General features: G+C 38.6%; 1 protein-coding gene across 3 annotated transcripts in view; it reads right to left on the reverse strand.

Annotated features, from left to right (window-relative positions):
- BDP1 (B double prime 1, subunit of RNA polymerase III transcription initiation factor IIIB) overlaps positions 1-27,775 on the reverse strand; it is a 286,362-nt gene that overhangs the window by 21,269 nt on the left and 237,318 nt on the right. For all 3 annotated transcript variants that reach the window (XM_063604208.1, XM_055112321.2, XM_034959980.3), the window contains 10 exons: positions 26,968-27,098; positions 21,913-22,114; positions 21,451-21,644; positions 20,077-20,461; positions 13,625-13,744; positions 5,958-5,994; positions 5,386-5,478; positions 3,349-3,577; positions 2,765-2,925; positions 240-390 (listed from right to left, as the gene is read on the reverse strand). In XM_063604208.1, coding sequence (XP_063460278.1) covers positions 240-390; positions 2,765-2,925; positions 3,349-3,577; positions 5,386-5,478; positions 5,958-5,994; positions 13,625-13,744; positions 20,077-20,461; positions 21,451-21,644; positions 21,913-22,114; positions 26,968-27,098 — 1,703 coding nt within the window. The remainder of the gene's footprint in view (positions 1-239; positions 391-2,764; positions 2,926-3,348; positions 3,578-5,385; positions 5,479-5,957; positions 5,995-13,624; positions 13,745-20,076; positions 20,462-21,450; positions 21,645-21,912; positions 22,115-26,967; positions 27,099-27,775) is intronic.

Here is a 27,775-nt window from a genome sequence, read left to right on the forward strand (position 1 = left end):
CACCACACCCAGCTAATTTTTTGTATTTTTTAGTAGAGACGGGGTTTCACCGTGTTAGCCAGGATGGTCTCGATCTCCTGACCTCGTGATCCTCCCGTCTTGGCCTCCCAAAGTGCCGGGATTACAGGCGTGAGCCACCGCGCCTGGCCAGAACTTCTTTTTCAAATTCTTACAGCCACAACTTAAGGCTATAGCTGAAACAATATAAACTGAATCTCAGAACCTCTTCACTCTTTTACCTTTCAGTTAGGTTTACTTCTGAAGAAATACTGGTCCCTTTGATACCATGTACACATGCCAATTTGCTCTGATCCTTATTCTCTGCTGTTGTAACTGGTCCGAGGTTTTTATTTTCCAATTCTGTTGCTTTCGAAGCATTTTTCTCTGTTTCTTAAACAAAAAGCACACTTACGATATAGACCAAAATAATACGGCTAAAATCCCTGTATTAGAAACATATGCCCTCTTAAAAGGAAGATTCCTATATAGTGACTCTTCCAAACTTCTCTTATTCCACAAATCAGGCTTATACACATGGCAGAAAGTCCTAGCTAATAGATTTTTGAACAGTAAAACAGATGATTAATAAATCCTGTTCTACAAATATTTCACTCATGGCTGCCATGATAATTGTATCCTCATTTTATGGTACTAGCATCAATAATTAGAAACTCAACATATAAAAGAGACTTTGAGGTGGGTACACCGAGGTTGGGCTAGTTCCACTTTAGAGGAAGTCTTGGAAAAGGAGTTGCACTGCAAAGAATAATATCACAAACGGGGAAAAAAAGACTTCTATATAGAAGAGGTAATTTGAGACTGCATGTTGAGAGAGGTTTTAGAAAAGGTGACCTCTCATGGTTCTCATGTATTTTTCATCATGTTTAGTGCAATACTGTGAATAACCCCATGGGACCCACACAAAGTATCATTAATGATGCTGGAAGCACTCCCAAGAAGCAGAGAAGAGTCATAACATTGTAAGAAAAAGCTGAATTGCTTGATATGTATTACAGATTGACACCTGTAGTTGGGGTTGCCCACCATTTCAGACAGATGTTTCATCTTGTAAACAGATGACATAAACTTTTGGTACTGATAAATACAATGCAGTACTGAAAATGTATTTTCTCTTCCTTATAATTTTCTTCCTTTTATTTTTCTTTGAGACAGGGTCTTGCTCTGTCACCCAGGCTAGAGTGCAGTGGCAATATCACAATTTACGACAGCCTTGATCTTGCGAGCTCAAACCTCTGAGTAGCTGGGACCACAGGTGTGTGCCACCACGTCTGGCTAACTGTTAAAAATTATTTTGTAGAGACAAGGTCTCCCTATATTGCCCAAGCTGGTCTCAAAACTCCTGGGCTCACGTGATCTTCCTGCCTCTGCCTCCCAAAGGGCTAGGATTTCAGGTGTGCACCACCACCGTGCCCAGCCTGATTTTCTTTTTTCTTTTTTTGAGATGAAGTCTCACTCTGCTGCCCAGGCCAGAGTACAGTGGCATGATCACAGTTCACTGCGACCTCAACCTCCCCAGGCTCAGGTGATACTCCCACCTCAGCCTCCTGAGTAGCTAGGACTATAGACATGCACCACCATGCCTGGCTAATTTTTGTACTTTTGTAGAGATGGGATTCTGCCTTGTTGCCCAGCCCAGTCCGGTTTCATCAAGTGAGCCACCCACCTTGGCTTCCCAAAGTGCTGGGATTACAGGCATGAGCCACTGTGCCCAGCCCCAGTCTGACTTTCTTAATAACATTTTCATTTCTCTATGGCTCATAACATTTTCATTTCTCTACAGCTCAAGGACATGAGTTGAAAAAACAGAAAAAACAATTTTTTTTAAATTTTCTCCAGCCCATTTTATCATAAGAATACAGTATGGGCCGGGCGCGGTGGCTCACGCCTGTAATCCCAGCACTTTGGGAGGCCGAGGCAGGCGGATCACGAGGTCAGGAGATCGAGACCATCCTGGCTAACACGGTGAAACCCCGTCTCTACTAAAAATACAAAAAATTAGCCGGGCGTGGTAGCGGGCGCCTGTAGTCCCAGCTACTCGGGAGGCTGAGGCAGGAGAATGGCGTGAACCCGGGAGGCGGAGCTTGCAGTGAGCCGAGATCGCGCCACTGCACTCCAGCCTGGGCGACAGAGCGAGACTCCGTCTCAAAAAAAAAAAAAAAAAAAAAAAAGAATACAGTATGTAACACAAATAAAATACAAAATATGTGTTAATTAACTATCTTATCAATAAGGCTTCTGATCAACAGTAAGCCATTAGTAGGTAAGTTTTTGGGGAGTCAAAAGTTATACATGAATATATATATATGTTTTCAATTCATAAGAGACAGGGTCTCACTATGTTGTCCAGGCTGGCCTCGAACTCTTGGGCTCAAGCCTCCCAAAGTGCTGGAATTACAGGTGTGAGTCACTGCACCCAGCCTATACACAAATTTCTGACTGAATGGGGAGGTCAGTGCCCCTAGCTCAAGGGTCAACTATGAGAGAGAGAGAATGAGAGAAAGAGAGAGACAGAGAGAGAATAAAAGGACAAAAAATTGATCAAACAAATATAGCAAAATGGTATTAATTACTAAAACCAATTGGTAGATTTATGGATATTTATTTTATAGCTTGTCTTACTTTTTAATTTGAAACTATTTTATTGTAAGTTAAAACAATTTAATGACCAAATATTTCTTTGAAATGTTAATGTAATTTCTTGTGTCAAAATGATTTTGCAACATATTAAGAGAATAAAATTTACCTCTTTGAGTTTCCATTTCTGCCCCTTTGGTTACACACAAACTGGAAACTTTCTGATAATCATCAAGTCTGTTGGTCCCTAAAGTCTTCTCAAGATTTGGTTTAGGCTTAGCAAGCCTACTTCTTATTCTCAAATTACTGGTCACTTTAGAAATTGTATTCCTAAAAACAGAAGATAGAGAAATTTATGAATCATGTTAGATCTTGCTCTCTCACATTAATACAGTCTGTCTAGCACTGATAGAGTGAATGACCTGTTAGGTGCCACACTGTCTACAAGTGTTCATTTCTTAATACTAAAATTACAAAGTAGTAACTTTACTAGAGGTCTTCAGAAGAGAATTTAGTCTTTATTTGTAAAACAGAGACATTTACATAAATCTATTTCATTAAAGCTTCAAAGATACACAACATTTACTACTATAATTTAAACATGCAAACCACTAACCTAAAATCAAAATCAGTCCATCTTTAAAGGGTAAGAAATTAGCATTGCCTACTTTACATTTACAAGCATTACTCAAAGCTATTAACTAATTTGATGGTGGTTTTAGTAATATTTATTAATTGAATACTAAAATAAACCTGGTTGGTGTAGCATTCTCCTTTACTTTCTCCATTAAACTTATTTCTTCTTTGGAACTTTGTTCCTCCAATACAATCTTGTTTTCTTCAAATGATGCAGGAGATGTAGTAATGACAGGTGAAGAAAGTTCCTGACATTCATGAACAATTTTGTGATTTACATTATCTAGGCTAGAAGGAATATGGCTTTTATCCTTTGAATGAACATGAGGAAGTATACATACTCCTACTGAAGAGAAAAAAAAAACAGAAAATTAAAATGGACCAAATTATAGATGCTCAAAATAAATTCCTCAACATTTAGTAATTGTAAAATTCTGTATTATTAAAGTTTGCTTCATTTGTGTGGCAGCAATAGAAAAAGATTTTAGAAATAAATACATTTTGCTCTTGTTGGCTGTAAATTTATGATCTCCCTATTTCATGCCAGGGATTTGACCTGTTGTGAGCTTAATAATCCTTACAGACTGGAATTTTATCCGATTATTAGTAAAAATGAGTCCTTTTGTTACTTTCAGTAATTATATAATCTCAGGTGGATTTCAAGACAGACAGCACTGTCAGCATTTAAGATTTTTAAAACCTTTATGTTCTATATGTACTTTATGTTCTATATGTTTTTGACAGGTTGTACTGCAATACTCTGCCACTAAGAAAGGAGCCCTATACAGAACACAAATCAGAGACTTTCCTGATAAATACATGGTTCCAAGCCTAAAAGTCTAATATGTCTTTATTTATCTGTTTTTGAGACAGGGTCTCACTTTGTCACCCAGGCTGGAGTGCAGTGGTGCGATCTCAGCTCACTGCAGCCTTGACCTCCTGAGCTCAAGCGATCTTCCCACCTCAACTTCCCAAGCAGCTAGTAATACAGGTGTACACCACCATGCCTGCCTAATTTTTTGTATTTTTTGTAGAGACGGGGTTCCACCATGTTGCCCAGGTTGGTCTTGAACTCCTGAGGTCAAGCATTCACCAGCCTCAGCCTCCCAAAGTGCTGGTATTATTGGCGTGAGCTGCTGCATCTGGCCCAAAAGTCTAATACTTAAAATGAATGGAGGCTGGGTGCAGTGGCTCATGCCTGTAATCCCAGCACTTTGGGAGGCCAAGGAGGGTAGATCACCTGAGGTCAGCAGTTCGAGACCAGCCTGGCCAAGATGGTGAAACCCCAACTCTACTAAAAATAAAAAAATTAGCTGGGCATGGTGGCATGCGCCTGTAATCCCAACTACTTGAGAGGCTAAGGCAGGAGAATTGCTTGAATCTGGGAGGCAGAGGTTGCAGTGAGCCAAGATCGCACCATTGCACTCCAGCCTGGGTGACAAGAGCGAAACTCTGCTTCAAATAAATAAATAAGATGAATGGTAGGCCACTCATAACCAAACTCCGTCTCAAATAAATAAATAAGTAAATAAAATGAATGGTAACCAGGCAAAATAATTACCAGGAATAGTATAATTATTCATTTCATGCAATTAAAAGATATTGAGATAGTAAAGATTTATCGCTTGTCTGTGATTTCCATCTAATAAATTAAAAATCTTGGTTGATATATCTTTTGGCTCTGTCCAAACTGAGAACAGTTTAAACTAAATTATTTCAATGAGTGCTATTGTCTCTTTGTGCTCTATTTGTCATCTAATTGTGAATACCATCCCAAGCAGCAACTCCTTTGCAAAAGACACATGTATAAACTATATCAGTGATCAATGAGCTCAGTTAACCAACGACATTTATGATGGTAAAGGTAGTATTTACTACCTTTACCATGCATACAACTATTCCATGAATACAACTATTCCATGAATACAAATTATTCTTAATAAACCAAGAGCATGATCTTGAATTAGCTGTCACTACACCTAAACGGTAGTAAAATAGTGGATGGATCAATACATACATATCATATTTTATGGAAGAACAACAAAATGGAGACAACTTCAAAGGTAAAAGGGTTATTACTCAAATGTGGGTATAATTTCTTAAGTTAGGTTTTAAAAGTTTCTATTTTTGATAGGACTTAGCTTTCATTCTTACCATCACCCTGTTCACTACTGATCTCTGACTGCAATACTAGATCTCCCATTGTAAGTAAAGTTATTGCAGCTTCGGTGCTTCCATCATTGGTACCTTGTGAGGAAATATATCAACATTAAAACAAAAGAATGAATCTGGAAATCTGTTCACTTAAAAAAGATTTTTAATTAAGGTGTTTATCTCCTAGTAGCAGATTCCAATATCCTCTGAGCCATTAATCCCTTACTAAGGTAGTCTTTTGTTCAGGTTATATGCTACAAATAAATAAATCATCACTGTTGGTTTTGACTCACTGACCATGCCTCCCTCCCATTAAATAATATCTTCAAGAAAAATGCTCTCCCATTTGTGAAGATCCAGAGGAAATGCTCAAATACTTCTTAAACATTTTTTTAATTCACCTTCTAAAATAACATTCCAAGAATCCACATTTCTCACAGAGACAACACATTCAATAGCTGAATCTTTTTGTTAAACTCTCCAGCAAACTAATTCATTTATTATCCCCACTATTAAATCACTGTACTAGTGTTAATCAAGGTAGTCTTAGCAGTTTCCTTGATAACAGTTACCTGGTTCATCTTGGATATGTTCACTTGTGGTCATTTCCTAAAAAGGAAAAAAATAAGTAACATCTTAAATATTTCCCCAAACATGTTCTGTTTCTCAGCATGCACTACATTTTCAGAGGTCTTTCCATACTTTTAGCTACAATAGTGTAAACTGGTTTGTCTTAATTTATAATTATTCACAAAATTTCACCAGCAAGAACAGAAATAATTTAAAGGCAAAATTCTTGTGTCTCTTGCTCCTGACTTTATCTTTTTCTTGTATTATGTGCAAATTTTAACTCTTATCATTTTGTTATGTACGTCTACCATTCTTACTTTACTTCTTCATTTTCATAATCCTTCAACTCTAGTCATATCTGCTGCCAATTTTTACCCAAAGGAAACCAAGGACTAAAGGGTATTGCAAAATTTTTATACTACTACGTAGCTTAAAACTTAAATGCATTTTAATAAATTAAGAAGTTACAGAACCAATGTCCAGAGCGACAGCTTGAGAAGCTTCACTGACCCACTCCTCAGTGAAACTGATTTTAAAAACAAAACATTTAAAAGCCTCTGAAACTGATCCTAACGACAAAAAGCAAATGAAGAAATATCTGTTCAAGAAAATCTGAAAATTTGCTAACAAAGGTGAGAGTCTATGTGAACTAAAACTGCTCTCTCTCCTTCCTCCCAGCTCAGCATGGCAAAGACTCCACCTCAAACTGCTGCACCCAAAAATACAAGGCCCCCAGTCCCCAAGGTCCCACCTGGAGAGCATTTTTCCCTAGGGGAGTAGGACTTCATCTCCTGACATCACAAGAAAAGTACAGACCAATATCTATTATGAATATGGACATAAAAATCACCAATAAAATACTAGCAAGCCGAATCCAACAATGTATAAAAGTTAGACATTATGACCCTAGAATGTATCCTGGGGAAGCAAGGTTGGTTTAACGTCCAAAAATCAATACAATAAAAAACAAAATTCACATGATCATCTCCATAAATGCAGAAAAAGCATATGACAAATTCCAACACCCTTTAATGAAAGAAACATTCAACAAACTAGGAATACAAAGTAACTTCTTTAGCCTGGTAAAGGACGTTTATGAAAAATCCATGGTAACATCATACTTAATGATAAGACAGGAAGGGAGGAGTGGTAGCAGCCAGGCAGCCCAGCTTTGAGAAGGCTCTCAGCATGGTGCAGCTCACAGGCACCCAGCATGCACACTCCTGACCACAAGATGCCCAAGAGGAAGATCAGCTCAGCAGAAGGGCGGTGAAGGAAAGAGCCCAAGATGAGATTGGTATGACTGTCAGCTAAACCTGCTCCTGCAAAAGTGGAAACAAAGCCAAAAAAGGCAGCAGGAAAGGATAAATCTCCAGACAAAAAAAGTGCAAACAAGAGAAAAACGGGGAACAAAGGGAAAACAAACCAAAGTGGCTAACCAAGAAATCAGATTTACCTACAGAAAACAGAGAAACAAAAACCAAGGAAAGTCCAGCCTCTGATGAAGCCCAGAGAGAAAAAAAGCCAAGTCTGATTAATATCATATACTATGTCTTAACAATAGTCCCTGTCTCCCTTCTTGTACATTCCAGAGGAATATTTTTCTCAACTATTTCACAAATGCAAGTTTTTTAGTAACTCTAGAAACATTTTTAAGAAGAAGGAAATCCCACCTCATCCCATTTTTTAAGTGTAAATGCTTTTAAGGGTAAAAATCATTTTCCAGTTGTTTATTTTTTGGTACAACCAGAAAACAGTGTGGGATATTGAATTATGGGAGGCTTTGACTGTCTTGGGTATCAGCTTAACATTCCACCATATTAACTGGCAATATGGAGTCACAGTCCTGTATCTGATGTCTTGAAATTTTTAAGTTACTTTTATTTCCATGGTTTGGTTCTGGTTCTTTTTTTTTTTTTTTTTTTTTTTTGGTTTTTTGGCTTTGAGACAGAGTCTTGCTCTGTTGCCTAGGCTGGAGTGCAATGGTGCAATCTCCACTCACTGCAATCTTCGCCTCCTGGGTTCAAGCAATTCTCCTGCCTTAGCCTCCCAAGTAACTGGGATTACAGGCATGTGCCACCATGCCCAGCTGATTTTTTATATTTTTAGTAGAGACGGGGTTTCACCATGTTGGCCAGGCTGGTCTCAAACTCCTGACCTTGTGATCTGCCTGCCTCGGTCTCCCAAAGTGCTGGGATTATAGGCGTGAGCCAACGCGCTCGACCTGGTTCAGGTTTGTTTAAGACAGAGTCTTGCTCTGATGCCCAGACTGGGGTGCAGTGATGGCGATGACAGCTTACTGCAACCTCAACCTCCTGGGCCCCGGCGACCCTCCTGCCTCAGCCTCCAGAGTAGCTGGGACCACAGGCGCATGCCACCATGACTGGCCAACTTTTAAAAAACATATTTGCAGAGACAGAGTCTCCCTCTGTTGCCCAGGCTGGCCTTGAACTACCATGTGATCCTCCCACCTCCCAAATTACTGAGTTTATAGGCATGAGCCACCGCGCTTGGGCCCATGTTGATTTTTAGCAGAATTGCTTCCTAAAGAAAACCACTCCTTGATCATGGCTCTCCCTGTCAGAATTGTGTGCACTCTATAAATCTTTGGTTGTGGTAGTCCTGTTTTCCTAATAATTTTGTTAATGTGCTGTGAAAGACTGAAAATTTGAGTATGCAGTATATATGCTATTTAACTGCAAATTGTGGAAGTATGTAACAGTTTATCAACATGTAAGGATACCGGTACTTGATAGCCTTTTAATAAAAACTTGCCTCCAAATTTTAAGCTGGAAAGTCACCAGAGTAACTTTTAAAAATAATTACAATACATGGCTTTTTAGATTTTCGGTATAAATGTGAAGAATTGTGTACTGATCCTCAACACAACCAATAAAATCTCAATTATGAAAAAAATAAATGATGAAAGACTGGATACTTTCCCCCTAAGATCAGGAATAAGACCAAAATGCCCACTCTCGCTTCTATTAAACTTTGAACTATAGGTTCTAGCCAGGGCAGTTAGGCAAGAAAAAGAAATAAAAGGCATTCAGGTCAGAAAGTATCAAAGGTTGAATTGTGTCCCCTAGAAAGATATGTCAAAGTCTTAATCCCAAATAATGTGAACATGACATTATTTAAAAATAGGGGTATTTGTAGATATAATCAAATTTAGATGAGGTCATATTGGATTAGAGTTGGTGCTAATCCAATATGACTGGTGTCCTTTCCTTATAAGATGAGAGGTTACACATACATAAGGGGAAAATGCCATGTGGTAATGGAGGCAGAGGGTGGAAGTATGCTGCTGCATGCTGAGAAATGGTAAGGACTGCCGGCTACCACCGGAAGGCAGGAGAAAGGCATGGGATGGTTCTTCCTCAGAGCCTCCAGAAAACCAACATTGGTGACATCTTGATTTTAGACTTCTAGACTCTAAAGCTGTGAGAGAATAAATTTTTTTTGTTTTGTTTTTTCTTATCTCCATAAGTGCCTGGAGAATTTTCTGTGGTTATAAGCTATCAAGTTTGTGGTGCAAAGAGTACCCGACTTAAAATTTTTTTATTTTAGGCCGGGCATGGTGGCTCACACCTGTAATCCCAGCATTTTGGGAGGCCAAGGTGGGCAGATCACCTGAGGTCAGAAGTTCGAGACCAGCCTGACCAACATGGTGAAACCCCATCTCTACTAAAAATACAAAAATTAGTTGGATGTGGTGGCGGGCGCTTGTAATCCCAGCTACTCTGGAGGCTGAGGCAGGAGAATCACTTGAAACTGGGAGGCGGAGGGTGCAGTGAGCCTCCAAGATTGTGCCATTGCACTCCAGACTGGGCAAGAGAGTGAGACTCCGTCTTTAAAAAAAAAAAAAAATTGTTATTTTATGATGGGTTTATCAGGACGTCATCTCCTCATAAGTCGAGGAGCATCTGTACTTTGTTACAGTGATCCTAGGAAACTAATACAGAAAGAAGTAAAACTATCTTTATTTGCAGATGACATGATTTGACAAATAGAAAATCCTAAGGAATCCACCAAAGAAGTTGCAGGATATAAAGCTAATATACAAAAATCATTTTTATTTCTACACACTTGCAACGAACAATCCAAAAATGAAATTAAGAAAACAATCCCAGGCCGGGCACGGTGGCTCATGCCTGTAATCCCAGCACTGTGGGAGGCAGAGGCGGGTGGATCACCCGAGATCAGGAGTTCGAGACCAGCCTGACCAACATGGAGAAACCCCGTGTCTACAAAAAATAGGCGTGGTGGCATATGCCTGTAATCCCAGCTACTCGGGAAGCTGAGACAGGAGAATTGCTTGAACCAGGGAGACAGAGGTTGTGGTGAGCCAAGATCGTGCCATTGCACTCCAGCCTGGGCAACAAGAGGAAAACTCCGTCTCAAAAAAAAAAAAAAAAAAAAAAAAAAAGAAAGAGAAAAACAAAGAAAACAATCCCATTCACAATAGTGACAAAAATAACATACTTAGAAATAAATTTAACAAAGAAGTGCAAACTTTATATGCTAAAAACTACAAAACATTGTTGAAAGTAAAAGATCTAAATCAACCAGGTGTGGTGGCTTACACATGTAATCCCAGTACTTTGGGAGGCCAAAGCGGGCAAATCACTTGAGGCCAGGGGTTTGAAACCAGCCTGGCTAATATAGTGAAACCCCATTTCTAATAAAAATACAAAAAAAATAGCTGAGTGTGGTGGCATATGCCTGTAATCTCAGCTATTCAGGAGGCTGAGGAACAAGAATTGCTTGAAGCCGGGAGGTGGTTACAGTGAGCCGAGATTGCACCACTGCATTCCAGCCTGGGTGACAGAGCAAGACCCTGTCTTAAAAATAAAAAATAAATACACATAAATAAAGCAAAGAAGATCTAAATAAATGGGAAAAGATCTCATATTCCTGGATCAAGAATCTCAACACTGTTAAGATTGCATTACCCCCTAAACTGATCTCCAGATGCAATGCAATCCCACTAAGATTCCCAGCTGACTGCTTTGCAGAAACTGACAAGTTGATTTTAAAATTCATATGGGGCCAGGCATGGTGGCTCATGTCTGTAATTTCAGCACTTAGGGAACCTGAGATGGGAGAATCACTTGAGGCCAGGAGTTTGAAACCAGCCTGGGCAATACTGGGAGGCCCTGTCTGTACCAAAAAAAAAGTAATATAATAAAAATAAAATTCATATGGAATTGAAAGGGACCCACAATAGCCAAAACCATTCTGAAAAATAATAAAGTAAAACTCACACTTCCCAATTCAAAAACTTACTACAAGGCAGCCAGGCGCGGTGGCTCATGCCTGTAATCCCAGCACTTTGGGAGGCCGAGGCGGGCGGATCACAAGGTCAGGAGATCGAGACCATCCTGGCTAACACGGTGAAACCCCGTCTCCACTAAAAATACAAAAAAATTAGCCAGGCATGGTGGTGGGCGCCTGTAGTCCCAGCTACTTGGGAGGCTGAGGCAGGAGAATGGTGTGAACCCAGGAGGCGGAGCTTGCAGTGAGCTGAGATCACGCCACTGCACTCCATCCTGGGCGACAGACGAGACTCCATCTCAACAACAACAACAACAAAAAAAACTTACTACAAAGTAACAGTAATTAATATAGCACCACCAGCATGAGAACAGACATATAGATCTATGCAACAGAATTGAGAATTCAGAAATGAACCCATACATCTATGGTCAGCTGATTTTTGATAAGGGTGCCAAGACTATTCAATGGGGAAAGAATAGTCTTTTCGAATAAATGGTGATAGGACAAATGGATAGCCACATGCAAAAGAAAGAAGTTGGATAATGAGGTTATCCATGTATAAAAATAAACTCAAAATGGATCAAAGACTTAAATGTAAAAGCAAAAATCATCTTTTAGAAGAAAAATGGGTAAATCTTCATGACCTTGGGTTTGACAAAGGACTCAGATCTGACAACAGAAGCATGAGCAACAAATGAAAAAACAGATTAACTGAACTTCATCAAAATTTAAAACTTTTTGCTTTAAAGGAAATCAAGAAAGTGAAAAGACAACCCCACAGAAAGGGAGGAAATATTTGCAAATCATATACCTGCTAAGCAACTTTTATCTAGATTATATAAAGACTCCTTACAACTCAATAATAAAAAGACAAATAGCACAATAAAAGAAAAACAGACAAAAGATTTGAATAGACATTTCTCAAAGATGATATACAAATGGCCAATAGGAACATAAAATGTGCCTGACATCATTAGTCACCAAGGAAATACAAATCAAAACCACAATGTGAGACCACTTCACACTCACTAGGACAGCTAGATCCAAAAAGTCAAGCCAGACACAGTGGCTCATGCCTGTAATCCCAACACTTTGGAAGGCTGAGGTAAAAGTATCACTTGAGGACAGGAGTACGAGACCAGCCTGAACAACACAGCAAGACCCCACATCTACAAAAAAAAAAAAATTAGCTGGGCATGGTGGCACACACCTGTAGTCCCAGCTACTTGGGATGCTGAGTGGAGAGGATCATTTACACTCAGGAGATCAAAGCTGTAGTGTGCTACAGTTGTGTTACTGCACTCTAGTTTGGGTGACAATGCAAGGTCGTCTCAAAAAAAAAAAAAAAAAAATCCACCGAACCAAAAAAAAAGTGAAATAACAAGTGCCGGCAAGGACATGGAAGAACAGGAACCCTCATAAACTGCTGGTGGGGATGTAAAAGGGTATAGCTACTTTGGAAAACAGTTTGGCAGTTCCTCAACTGATGAAACATAGAGTTACCATATGACTCAGCAATTACATTTTTAGAAATGTACCCAAGAGAAATAAAATCATATTGTACACAAACACTTCTACATGAATGTTTACAGCAGCATTATGTATAACACACAAAAAATGAAAATAATCCAAATGTTCATGAATGGATGGATATACAAAATGTACCATATCCACATGGAATATTATTAGGCTACAAAAAGTAAGGAAGTACCACTACATGCTGCAACATAGATGAACAGTAAAAAATGTTACATTAAGTGAAAGAAGCCAGACACAAATGATCAGATTTTATAATTTCATGTCTAGGAAACATCTAGAACAGGCAAATCTATAAAGACAGAAGGCAAATTATTGGTTCCCCAGGCCAGGGAGGGTTGGGAGGAAATGAGTAGTGACTGCTAATAAGGTTTCTTTTTGAGGTGATGAAAATGTCCTAAAATTGACTGTGCTAATGTTTGCACAATACTAGAAGTCACTTAATTGTGCACTTTAAATAATGAGAAAATCATATGGTGTGTGAATTATATGTCAATAAAGCTGTTTTTAAAAAGTTACAATTTCAAGCCTCCGCTTGCAAAGGCAAATAAATACCAATAATGGAAGAGTGCAAATAAAACGCAACAGAATATATTTTAACTTGTTTATACTTAGTATAAATTTAATGCAACTGAATTTTAATGTAAAAGTCTATGAGGATATTAAGAGTTCTGCCCACAAACAAACAAAATCATTGCTTTCACTAGTTTTTACTACTCAGACTAACAGCTCCTTACAAAGAGAAATTAGCTAAGTAAAGTGTTTATAAACCTAAAGCTATCAAAATGAACCTCCAGTCTTTTCAAAGTAAACAAAGAATAAAAGGCCAAAACATATTAAAATGGATGCTTACAAACGGTGCACTCAAATTTTCTTGTTGTTTCATTTCTTCAGTAGTCACATCTGTGTTTGGTAGCTCATGTTCAACAACAGCTATGCATCCTACATCTGGGACATTCACAGTTATTTCAAGCTGTCAAAATAAAGTTTTATCATTTCATTTTGGCATATTATAAACAGCAAAACAAAGCCTCATCTTCAACATGAATAAGTAAGATGAAACGCTAAAATGAAGAAATAATCCACATTCATACATAACTTAAAAAATGAAATGGAGTAATTCTTTTATTGACTGACAGCAACTTGGCAAAAGTAAAACATTTAAAATTTTTGAGGTGGCTGTGACTATTAGAACCAGTAAGCAAATTTTCTAAGACTCATCTTCTTAGTGCCTGGCATTTCATTTTCCATTTTCTTCACTTTGTCCTTACTTTCCCCTAATTTCTCTGTTCAGTCTGTTAACATTTATAGAAGGCTAGGTGTACAGGGATATAAAGTCAAATAAGATAAGTGTAGTCCCTATCCTCAATGAATTCACAATCTAACAGAAAAGCAGACATGTAATCAACTAATTATATACGGTTATAAATGCTATCTATAATGAGTTGAAAGCCCTTAAAAGTATTTATCGGGCCAGGCGCAGTGGCTCATGCCTGTAATCCCAGCACTTTGGGAGGCCGAGGCGGGTGGATCACCTGAGGTCAGGAGTTCAAGACCAGCCTGGCCAACACAGCGAAGCCCCATCTCTACTAAAAATACAAAAATTAGCCGGGCATGGTGGTGCCTGCCTGTACTCCCAGCTACTGGGGAGGCTGAGGCAGGAGAATCACTTGAACCCAGGAGGTGGAGGTTGCATTGAGCCGAGATTGTGCCACTGCACTCTAGCTTGGGCAACAGAGTGACAAGTTGTTCTCAAAAATAAATAAATAAATAAATAAAATATTTATCATACCACTGCCCCCACACCAACTCCCTTCTCCCAAAACCCCAAAGCCTGCACGATTCTTGATACCCAGGGCAACAGCCATGTAAAATAAGAAGTTCACTCATATTTACTCTTCATTTGTGAGTCCTATTACTTAAAGAGCCGTGTAATCTGAGCACTAAAAAGGTATTTACCTACTAGAATACATACAATATAGTCTGGTTCTTATTATCTTATTTTTTTGTTTTTCTTTTGTTATTCTGAGGCAGGGTCTCACTCATGTCACCCCAGCTGCAGTGGTGCGATGATGGCCACAACGCCTGGGCCTATTCTCTTATTAACAGAAAAAAACAGTATAAAACGTTGTATGGCTGAGTAGAAACTGTGAGTAAAGAGTCAAGTCTGAGAATCTGCCTTCAAGACATATGTTATTTTTTTCTGAGACAAAGTCTCACTCTTATCGCCCAAGCTGCGGTGCAGTGGCACTATCAGGGTTCACTACAGCCTCAACCTCTCAGGCTCAAGCAATCCTCCCGCCTCAGCCCCCCCCAGGTAGCTGGGACTACAGGCATGTGCCACCATGCCTAATTTTTGTATTTTTTGTAAAGATGAGGTTTCGCCATGTTGCCTAGGCTGGTCTCGAACTCCTGCACTCAAGCGATCTGCCCACCTTGGCTTCCCAAAGTGCTGGGACTATGGGCATGAGACCCTGTGCCCAGCCAACATATTTGTTATAATTACATTTGTATGTACCACATCTGTTTCCTCAGATACAAAATTTAGAGAAAAATCTTTGGTAATATCTGACAGGACTGGGATGAACCAAAAAATTCAAGTGAGCACGGGGGCACATGCCTGTAGTTCTAGCTACTCGGAGGCTGAGGTGTGAAGGTCACTTGAGCCCAGGAGTTTGAGGCCAGCCTGGACAACACAGCAAGATCTTGTCACCAAAAAACTGAATTTAAAAACAATAGGCCAGGCACGGTAGCTCACACCTGTAATCCCAGCACTTTGGGAGGCTGAGGTTGGCAGACTGTTTGAGCTCAGGAGTTTGAGACCAGCCTGGACAACATGGTAAAACCCCATCTCTATTGAAAATAAAAAAAAAAAAAAATTAGCCGGGTGTGGTGGTGTGCACCTGTAGTCCCAGCTACTCAGGAGGCTGAGGTGGGAGGATTGCTTGAGCCTGGGAGGCGGGGGTTGCAGCAAGCTGAAATCATGCCACTGCACTCCAGCCTGGGCAATGGAGTAAGACCCTATCTCAAAAAAATAAAAATAAAGAAAAGAAAAGTAAATAAATGTAACAAAAAAAATTTTAAAGTTCAGATGATTTGAGAAGAAAAAATACTTCTTGAAGAGTTGGGACTGGGTGGGAAAAGGGAATATTCTATAAAGTAAAAGTTGGTTTTTTAAGCATCATACAGTTTATTTTTAAAAAGACTTGTAATTCACATAACATACAATTCACCCACTTAAGGTGTACAATTCAATGTATTTTGGGATATTCACAGATATGTGCAATCATCACCACATTCAAATGTGGAACATTTTTGTCACTTCAAAAATAAACCTTATACCCATTAGCTATGTCTCCCTTAACCCCTCTCTTCCCCATCTGCCAAAACCTAGGCAACCATTAATCTACTTTCTGTCTCTGTGGACTTCCTTATTTTGGACATTTCATATGAATGGAATCACACAGTATCCGATACTTTGTAACTAGCTTCTTTCACTTGGCCTAAGGTTTCCAAAATTCATCCATGTTGTGACACATATCAACACTTTATATCCCTTTAGGACTGAAAAACATTCCATTGTGCTTCAAAGCTTTTGTCTCCTCCTGTTGTCCAGGCTACAAAGCAGTGGCATGATTGTAGCTTACTGTAACCTCAAACTCCTGGGTTCAAGCAACCCTCCCCACTCAGCCTTCTGCGTAGCTGGGATTATAGATACGCAGCAACACACCTTGCTAATTTATTGACTGAATGTAGAGACAGGGTCTTGCTATGTTGTATAGGCTGGTCTTGAACTCCTGCCCTCAACTAATCCTCCCGCCTCAACCTCCCAAAGCACTGGGATTACAGACGTAAGCCACCATGTCTGGCCTTTCAATGCTTTTGTTTTTTGAGACAGAGCTTCGCTCTTTCGCCCAGGCTGGAGTGCAGTGGTGTGATCTTGGCTCACCACAACCATTGCCTTCTGGTTTCAAGCGATTCTCCTGCCTCAGCTTCCTGAGTAGCTGGGATTACAGGCGCCCAAAACCACGCCCAGCTAATTTTTGTATTTTTAGTAGAGATGGGGTTTCACCATGTTGGCCAGGCTGGTCTCGAACTCCTGACCTCGTGATTCGCCCACCTCAACCTCCCAAAGTGCTAGGATTACAGGTGTGAGCCACCGTGCCTGGCCTCAATGCTTTTTAAAGAACATTTTTTCTAACATATATATGAATTTCCCTGTTTAGTAGGCTGGCCATAAGGAATAGAATCTAAGGAAAGCCTTGTCAATTACTATGATTAATGCTATTAAAAAAGATAGCCTGTATTAATTCAGGGATACAGTCTGGAATCTAATTTTCAGAAATTAATTACTGATAGTTTCACTAGCAATTTGCCTTCACTTAAAGAAAGAAAAACACAAAATATATAGCTAAATGAACTCTCATGCAGCATTAACCAGATGTCTTTCCACAAAATTACTCTTCCTTCTGCATTTTCTTGGTTTCACATAATGCTTACATTTACTATCTTTACTTTGAATTGTAAGAAACAACCTCATTTTGCATCATTTAAATTAGCTTCAACCATTTTATTAGTTCATTTACTCTAAAACATTTACCAGGTTATTATTAACACTGAATAAAAGTAGATTTTGACTTCCCTTCATAAATGTGACTTTACAGATTCAGATAATCCGTTAATTCTTAATGGAATTACATTAACATGTAAAGTTTACCTTAATTATCTTAAACATTACTTGAATTGTTTACTGTTTCTTACTGCTTCTTTTTTTGTTGCCACTATCTTAGTTAACTCTGATTCATTTCAAATTACTCAGAAACTATCATGAATGCTTACACAAAACTGACTCAGATATGCTCCTCAGTAAGCCAAAGAAGTGACTGAAAATTAAGGCAGAACAGAAAACTTTGAAGTTACAAAGTTGGAATGGCAGACTAACAGGCAAAAGTGTAAGGAAGCTAAATATGTTCAACACGTTTCTCTAGTTCACAACCCTTAGGATGATTACTATCCAAAGTTACAACATAGCTACGACTGGTGAGGATGTAGCGAAACTGCAATGCTTGTACACTGTTGATAGGGATGTAAAATGATAACAGCCCTATGAAAAACAGTATAAAGGTTGCTTGAAAAGTTAAGTATAGAATGAACATAAGATCGAGGCCAGGTGCAGTGGCTCACACCTGTAATCCCAGCACTTTGGGAGGCCCAGGCAGATGGATCATTTGAGGTCAGGAGTTTGAGACCAGCCTGGCCAACATGGTGAAACCCCACCTCTACTAAAAATACAAAAAAATTAGCTGGGTGTGGTGGCAGGTGCCTGTAATCCCAGCTTCTTGGGAGGCTGAGGCAGAAGAATTGCTTGAACCTGGGAGATGGAGTACAGTGAGCCAAGATTGCGCCACTGTACTCTACTCCAGCCTAGGCAACAGAGACTCCATCTCAAAAAAAAAAAAAAGAATTAAAAGAATTACCATACCATCCAGCAATTCCACTTCTGGGTATATCCCGCAAAAAGTAAAAGCAGAGATTCAAAGAGGTATTTATACAACTATGTTCATACCAGCATTATTTCTAACAGCCAAAAGGTGGAAGCAACCCAAGTGTCCATTGATGATAAAGGAATAAACAAAACATGATACACACACACAATGGAATATTATTGAACCTCGAAAATGAAGAACACTCTGACATAAGCTACAACATAGATGAACTGTGAAAACATTACGCTAAATGAAATAAAATGGTCACACAAAAAAATACTGTATGATTCCACTTACATGAGGAGTCAAATTAAAGAGATAAGATGTAGAAAAGTGGTTGCCAAAAGGTTGGGGGGGGTGGGAGGAATGGAGAGTTATTGTTTAATGGGTATAGAATTTCAGTTTTAACAAAATAAAAAGAGTTCGCTAGGGGTGCAAGGCAGACCTGAGAGTGGCCAGGCCAGACGGCATAGAGATGGGGCTCAAGGGACAGGTGTTTGTATCTTGTATCTTGGTTTTTTGCCAGGCTAGGGAACAACCACTCATTGCGGGATGTCTTAATCATCTTAAAAAAGAACGCAGTAGCTCATGCCTGTAATCCCTGCACTTTGGGAGGCCGAGGAGGGAGGATCGCCTGAGCTCAGGAGTTTGAGACCAGACTGGGCAACATAGCGAAACCCCATCTCTAAATTAATTAATTTTAAAAAAGGGTTCTGTGGATGGATGGTAGTGATGGTAGCATGACAACACGTACATGTGAATGTTCTTAATGCCACTGAAGTGTACACTTAAAAATGAGTAAGATGGCTGGGCATGGTGGCTCATGCCTGTAATCCCAGCACTTTGGGAGGCCGAGGCAGGTGGATTGCTTGAGGTCAAGAGTTCAAAACCACCCTGGCCAACATGGTAAAACCCTGCCTCTACCAAAAATACAAAAATTAATCAGGCTTGGTGGTGCACACCCGTAGTCCCAGCTACAGGAAGCTGAGGCAGGACAATCACTTAAACCTGGGAGATGGAGGTTGCAATGAGCCAAGATCCCACCACTGCACTCCAGACTGGGTGACAGACTGAGACCCTGTCTTAAAAAAAAAAAAAAAAAAACAGAGAGAGAGATAGTAAATTTTATGTTACATGTATTTTAGCACTCTTCTTTTTTTTTTTTTTTTTTTTTTTGAGATAGAGTCTCGCTCTGTCTCCCAGGCTGGAGTGCAGTGGCACGATCTCAGCTCACTGCAACCTCCGCCTCCCGGGTTCAAGCAATTCTCCTGTCTCAGCTTCCCCAGTAGCTGGGACTACAGGCACCTGACACCACGCCCAGCTAATTTTTGTATTTTAGTAGAGACAGGGTTTCACCTTGTTAGTCAGGCTAGTCTCAAACTCCTGACCTCAGATGATCCACCCACCTCGGCCTCCCAAAGTGCTGGGATTATAGGCGTGAGCCACCACGTCTGGTCCAAATTAAAAAAAAAAAAAAAAAAAAAAAGTATGTCCCTTCTAGCTTCTCTATCAACCAGAAAACACCTGCCAAAATGTTTGAAAGATTAATCAGAAAGTAGACTAAACAGCTTCCAGGTACAAGTGTAAGCAGATTTCTCTCATTTTGTTATACTGACTCCCTTGCTGGGCCTGGGCCATAGGGACTGAGCAATCACAAAAGGTTATACAAGGCCCCAAATTATATTTGGTAGAGGTTATTTAGAGAATGAACTCTTCAAATCCTAATAATCACTAAGAGAAGAAATAATGATCCCCTAAAAGAAACAAGAGGTGAAAACCAAGTAAGATAAAGTACCAAGGATTTAAAAAAAAACCAAACCTCTTCCATTGTTTCCTCAATCTGAGCAGAAACAGGTTCAGGAGATCTGAGACCAACAGGTACAAATACTGGAGCTTTGTTTACTTCTTCGGGAGCAAGATGATAGCTTTCTTCTTCATAGTCAGACTCAAAATCGTCAGCATCATCTTCTTCTTCCTGGGAAGCCCGAAGAGTCACCAGCATGGCCTTGGAAGCTCTAGGTTCCTTCTTAGGGGTCTTACCCCGAACTCGTTTTGATCCACGACCTCTGGTGACATTTGGTTTGATCTTTTTATGACTTCTCCTTTCACCACGATTTCTCTCATACTCAGATGTAGAAGAGATAGTTGTTTTCCCATCCAGGGCAATTTTAGAGTAACTTGTTTCTTTTAACGGTTGTGGACAGCTAGATATTTAATCAAAACAACAATAAGGTCATATGTATGCAAGGATAATTTTAATGAAAACCAAACTTTTAGAGTGAAATTCCAGTTCCAGTCATTAAAATGAAAATTCCCACCACCCATTCTTTTAAAATCTTATGCTGTGAAAATAAAAAAGGAATTAACTACTAGTTTCTCACTCAGAGTTAATTCTTAGTTATCTACCTACAAATTTTTCATAGTAAGTTTTTAACTCTGGACCATTCTTTCCTGTAATATGAAAGTGAAGATAAAATAAACACAAAACTGAAAATTATTAGAAGAAAAAGGGATAAAAGACACAGAACCAGCTGGGCGCAGTAGCTCACGCCTCTAATCCCAGCACTTTGGGAGGACAAGGCAGGCAGATCACTTGAGGTCAGGAGTTCAAGACCAGCCTGGCCAACATGGTAAAACCTGATCTCCACTAAAAATACAAAAATTAGCTGGGCACGGTGGTGCATGCCTGTAATCCCAGCTACTCGGGAGGATGAGGCAGGAGAATCACTTGTACCTGGGAGGTGGAGGTTGCAGTGAGCCGAGTCACGCAATTGTACTCCAGCCTGCGCGAGAAGAGTGAAACTGTCTCAAAAACAAAATAAGACACAGGACCAGTAAATACAGAATATGAGATCAAATGTGGTATTAGTTTATCCTACTGGGTAAACAGATAGGTTAAAAGAAAAAGGAGGCAGCAGAAATCCACTAGAGCAGTGCTGGTTTCTAGAACTTAAGTTTCTTTCCATTTTCTTCGAAAACTATAGAAGTAGGGTATTCTTTATTTGTGTGTGTGACTCCATTTGAATGAGCACCTTAATTACTTAGCTAATACATACATACTACTCTTTGCTCAAGTTTCTACCCATGTCTAACAGACTCAACACCCAAAAATTTTGTTCTACCAGTAAGTTAAGGTAAAAGTTAAGTGATTTTTATTTCTTACTGTGAAACATTTTGTTAAATAAAATGTTACCTTGCTAGTTCATTGAGATATTGCTCTTCAACAACTGAAGATGGTGAATTATCTCCTACAGTTTCCTCTCCAACCCTTCTTGATGGTCCAACTTCTTCTAATTCCGCATCTATTTTTGCCAAAGCAGACTCTTTGGAACCTACACAATCTTTTCTTGCTGAAACCTCCAGAGATGTCAGAAGCTCAGCTTTTTCCTTAAATTTAAGAAGAAATTAGCTAGTATTACTACAGAAACAATCTCTATGTTAATTTGGTTTGGTAGTTTGGCCTAAACCTCTAAGTTTACACATATCTACAAGCAGTTGGTTGCTCATCTTTTACAACACTAGAAAGTCACTTTTCATGAAAATGGTTACAGTACGGCAGTCAAAACTGTATTTTACTCATGCTCTTCATGATCTTGACAAAACAGACCTCACTGAGAAAAAAAATTTTTTTTTTTTTTTTTTTGCCCAAACTTACTTTTAGAAGGAGCTGGGTGTTGGAAGCTCCTTTCTGCAGCAAATGATCTTCTGGCTTGCCTTCCTTGCTCTGATCTGTTGTGCCTTTTTCTAAAACTGGTTCCTCTTTCTTACTGTGTGCTCTTCCCAAATTTGGCTTAGCCTTTTGGAATTTCCTTCTTGTCATTTGTGCTGAACTAGGAACATACGGTTTATTTTCATGTCTAGAATGAAGTATGAATCATGTTGAAGAACAAAAATCAGAATTTCTTGTTGATATAACAGCTGTTACATCAAACAATTTTGGATACAAATCAATTCTATGTTCAAAGGACTATATATAAATTGGCAATAAAATCAAGCACGTAAAATGAAACCACACATTGCTGATATGAAAAGAAGAACTTATAAAGCATTTATAGCTTCCATTTTCTATAGAGCCTGAAAAAGTTTTACAATAATATTAATCTTTTTAAACTTTCATTTATTCATTCTATTATATGATTTCATGCTACTTTAATTTTCAGAGAAATCAAAGGATACCAAAAAAAAAAAGGCAAGTAGCTGAAGATGGATTTCATAATGGCACTTTAAACAAATGCCTTCAACTGGGCCCCCAAAGCATGAACAAATATATGACAGTTATAACCAACTCGATACTTCTAGTTCTAAAGTAGGCTTGAAGGGTAGAGTCTGTTCTCCTACCACATGCCTGAACTCTCACTAAAAAGGGTTTACTGACAACCAATGTCATAAGGTTCTCAATATAATCCATCTGTATCTGCCAAATAAGAAAAAGACGTTTTAGCATTCAAGAGGGTAGCCAGAGCTCCCAAGGTAACCTGAATAGCTATCTAATGGTTTCCTGGACAATATTTTAGCAACTGGCAAAGATCTGAATTAGGAAGCTTAAAAACTAATAGAGACCAGGCACGGTGGCTCATGCCTGTAATCCCGGCACTTTGGGACGCCGAGGTGGGTGGATCACCTGAGGTCGGGAGTTTGAGACCAGCCTAACCAACATGGAAAAACCCCATCTCTACCAAAAATAAAAAATTAGCTGGGCATGGTCGTGCATGCCTGAAGTCCCAGCTGCTCGGGAGGCTGAGGCAAGAGAATCACTTGAACCTGGGAGGTGGAGGTTGCAGTGAGGCGAAGTTGCACCATTGCACTCCAGCCTGGGCAACAAGAGCAAAACTCTGTCTCAAAAAAAAAAAAAAAAAACTAATATAAACCTGAATATTTATAAAGAATAACTGGATATATAAGTACCTATCTTGAGTTCTCTGAAAGATCTGCATTAAAAACTAATCTTTTTTTTTTTTTGAGACGGAGTTTCGCTCTTGTCGCCCAGGCTGGAGTGCAATGGTGCGATCTCGGCTCACTGTAACCTCCGCCTCCAGGTTCAAGCGATTCTCCTGCCTCAGTCTCCCAAGTAGCTAGGATTACAGGCATGCGCCACCACGGCTGGCTGATTTTGTATTTTTAGTAGAGATGGGGTTTCTCTATGTTGGTCAGGCTGATCTCAAACTCCCAAACTCAGGTGATCCGCCCGCCTTGGTTTCCCAAAGTGCTGGGATTACAGGTGTGAGCCACCATGCCCGGCCTTCAATGCACCCTTTCAATGAAGCTTTCTCTGGTCACTGCTGATTAAAAAGTGAATCCCCAGTCACAACACTCCCTACTCAAAACTTTATTTTTCTCTACTGATTTATCACTTATTTATTCAACTTATTTCTCGTTTATAATCTGTTCCTCAATTAGAATATAAACTCCACAGTGACAGCATTTTTTTCTTCATTTATTCCTACATCATCAGCACTTAGAACAACGCCTGGTGCACAGCAGACACTAAAATGTTTGTGGAATAAATGAGTATATAAGGTTATTTTCAGTGGTAAAATTCTATAATTCTTTGAGATCAAAAAGGGATTATACATAGAAAATCATCCCATAATTAGTAATTAGGAGAAGTGAATGATGTAAACAAATTCATCTGTAATGTTTCCTAGACATTATCAGAGTTAAATTGCTCTGAGATCAATCATCAACCTAATCCAATATAGCATTTGTAATATAAGTGTAATGCATTTTAGTAAAAAACATTTCAATAAAATATCCAGTTTTAAAAACTGAAAAAATGGCTAAGGGAACCTAAAATTAATGTGAAGTAAAAATTGGCCTTAATCTTAAAATAAAAGCAATATAGAAAGACTTTTCAATGCACAGCACAGGGAACAATCAACAAAGTGAAGAGACAACCTACAGAATGGGAGAAAAAAATTCCCAACTATCCATCTCACAAAAGTTAATAACCAGAATATATAAGGAACAAAAACAACTTAATAGCAAAAAAAAAAATAATCTGATTAAAGAATAGGCAAAAGAGAACAGACAGTTCTCAAAAGACATACAAATGGCCAACAGGTGTCTGACAAAATGTTCAACATTATTAATCATCAGGGAAACGCAAATCAAAACTGCACTGAGATATCCTACTGCCGTTAAAATGGCTACTGTTAAAAAGACAAAAAATTACAAATACTGGTCAGGATGTGGAGAAATGGGAAAACTCATAGGCTGTTCGTGGGAATATAAAGTAGGAATGCCATTATGGAAAAAAGTATGAAAGTTCCTCAAAAAACTAAAAATAGAACTACCATTTGATTGAGCCATCCTACTGCCAGGTGTATGTCCAAAAGAAAGGAAATCAGTGTATCAAAGAGATATCTGAACTCTCATGTTTACTGCAGTGGTATTCACAATAGCCAACACATAATATCAACCTAAGTGTCCAGCAACAAATGAATAAAGAAAGTGAGAAAGTGTGGTATATATACACAATGGAATATTATTTAACCATAAAAAAGAATGAAATCCTGTCATTTACAGCAACATAGATGGAACTAGAGGTCATTATGTTAGATGAAATAAGCCAGGCACAGAAAGACAAATATTGCTGGTTCTCACTCATATGTAGCAGCTTAAAAAGTGGATCTCATGGAGGTAGGGATTAGAATGGTGCTCACCAGAGGCTAGGAAGGCAAGAGGGAAGGGAGTAATGAGAAGCTGGTTAGTGTGTATAAAAATACAGTTAGATAGAAGGAATAAGTTCTGGAATTCAATAGTACAGTAGGAAAAATTATAGTTAACAATCATTTATTGTATTATTTCAAAATAGCTAGAAAATTATGTTGCCAATATAAAGATAAAAGTATGAAGTGATGGATATCCCAGTTACTCTGATCTGGTAATTATATATTGTGTATAATGTATCAAAATATCACATGTAGTCCAAAAATATGTATAACTATTATATATATAAAAAAAAAAATTTAAGGCTTTTTAAGACAAAAAGCGGGGGGAGGGGCTGTAATATTGAAAACAAAAGTAATCCAGGTTGGGCGCAGTGGCTCATGCCTGTAATCCCAGCACTTTCGGAGGCTGAGGTGGGTGGATCACCTGAGGTCAGGAGTTTGAGACCAGGTTGGCCAACATGGTGAAGCCCCATCTCTACTAAAAATACAAAAATTAGTAGGGTGTGGTGGTGGGTGCCTGCAATCCCAACTACTCGGGAGGCTGAAGCACAAGAATCACTTGAATCCAGGAGGCGGAGGTTGCAATGAGCCACGATCAAGCCACTGCACTCTTGAGACTCTGTCTCCAAAAAAAAAAAAAAAAAAAAAAAAAAAAGTAATCCATACTAAAATAAAAACTTCACATTAGAAACTTGTCTAAATGAAAGCAAACTACTTCAAGCATCTAAAATTAACAGAGGTTGGGCACGGTGGCTCACCATGTAATTCCAAGATTTTGGGAGGCCGAGATGGGCAGTTCACTTGAGCTCAGGAGTTCAGGACCAGCCTGGGCAACATGGTGAAACCCCATCTCTACAAAAAGATACAAAAATATTAGCCAGGCATGATGGTGTGCACCTGTGGTCCCAGCTACTCGAGAGGCTGAGGTGGGAGGATTGCTTGAGCCCAGGAAGTTGAGGCTGCAGTGAGCTGTGACTGCGCCACTGCACTCCATCCTGGGCGACACAGTGAGACACCTTGTCTCAAAAAGTAAATATAATAAAAAGAAAATATAAATCAATAGCACCTGTTTTGACAGATGACCTAACATGCCCAAATTCTAGCTTCACCTAACTAGAGAGGGTTAAAAAAGGATACAATAACATCTCCTCTGCATTTCCCAGAAAGCCAAAGTCACTCTACCTAATTAAAGGAAGCTGAAATATTTAAAGTATATTCATAAGTGCTGAAAACATCCTGGAGGAAAATTAATAAATACTTCACTACAACATGTTCTAGTTACTAAGACAGTAAGTTAGATGGACCAAGAACTACATACAGAAAGGAAAGGCGTTTTTACTAAAGAAAAGAACACATCTTGCTTTAATAATGAGAAGGCAGATAGCAAGTAATAAATAAAAGTGGTAATGTTAAAACTTCTTCACCCTACTAGCTCATCTCAATTAAAAGATATCATTCTTACCATTTGGCTTCGATGTAGTTACCTCTAAATATAGTATACTGTTAAGTATACTTTATAGCACTACCTATTAATGAATTTTAGTCAGTAGGTTATAAACTTCTTTTCTTTTTTTTATTTGTTATTTTTATAGAGACAAGGTCTCACTATGTTGCCCAGGCTGGTCTTGAACTCCTGGACTCAAGCGATTCTCTCGTCTTGGCTTCCCAAAGTGCTGGGAGATTACAGGCGTGAACCACTGCGCCTGGCCTAAATTTCTAAAAAAGATACAGAGAACTTAAGAATCTTTGTCTACTATTAAAAATTTAGTTTTGGTACCAAAAAGTAGGATGCTTGTCAAACTTTTCAGAGAAATTACATATACTTAAGGGAATATCATATACTTAAAAGAATATCAGCCTTGCAATTCATACAGTATTCGAGAAGCAGATTTAAAAGACTCTAGTATCACAAGTATTTATTACTTTATCCTTTTAACATTTTCAGGATGTGAAGTTATTAATATATAAAGTCAACTATGCAAAAATATAACTTTTATCTTTGAAAAGTCTTATGTTTTTCTCATTAAAAGCAAACTCACCTGATTGTTTCATTTGTTTTGTTAACATGAAGGTTTTCTACAAGAACCACCTGACTTTGATTTTCATACATTCTGTGTTCTGGAACTGCGGAGGATGGAACTTCAATTTCAGTTTCAATTTGAGAATCTGACTGAAAAGACAAAATCATATTAGTATGTTATTTTTATAGCAGAATATACCTCTTAAAATATTTCCACCATTAAGATATTTAGTTTTTTAAAATCCCTTTTCTTTTTTAAATTTTTATTTATTTATTTTGAGATAGTCTCATCATACTGCCCAGGCTAGTCTCAAACTCCTAGGCTCAAACGATCCTCCTTCCTCAGCCTCCTGAGTAACTGGGATTACAGGCGGATACCACCATGGGTGGTTAATTCTTTAAAATTAGATTCAAACTGGATATGTAATGTTCACATTCTGTTGCCAAAAACAAGGATGCCTAGTTCAGAGAAAAGTTTCAAAGATTATTGCAGTAATATGTTTACATAATACTTTGAAAACTATAATAGTCACCTGCTATGAAATTAAAAATAAACAAAGTTTAATTTTTTTTTTAAGAAAGAGCTTTTTGGTTCAAATAAAGATTATTTTAAATCTAGACTTTGCATTGTTTAACAGAAAAATAAAAACTACCTAAAATGAACATTTTTAGACATTACACTACTTAGACTTTTTCCCTAATACCAAAAGATCCATCAATAAGAGATTAAACTGTTACTCAAAACAGCATGTTATACAGCAAAAATGATGTAACTAACATATTTCTTGATCCAGAAAGCCACTTAACATAGTATTCAGTGAATAACA

The sequence above is a fragment of the Pan paniscus genome, chromosome 4 (assembly GCF_029289425.2).
Source record: "Pan paniscus chromosome 4, NHGRI_mPanPan1-v2.0_pri, whole genome shotgun sequence".
Lineage (NCBI taxonomy): Eukaryota > Metazoa > Chordata > Mammalia > Primates > Hominidae > Pan > Pan paniscus.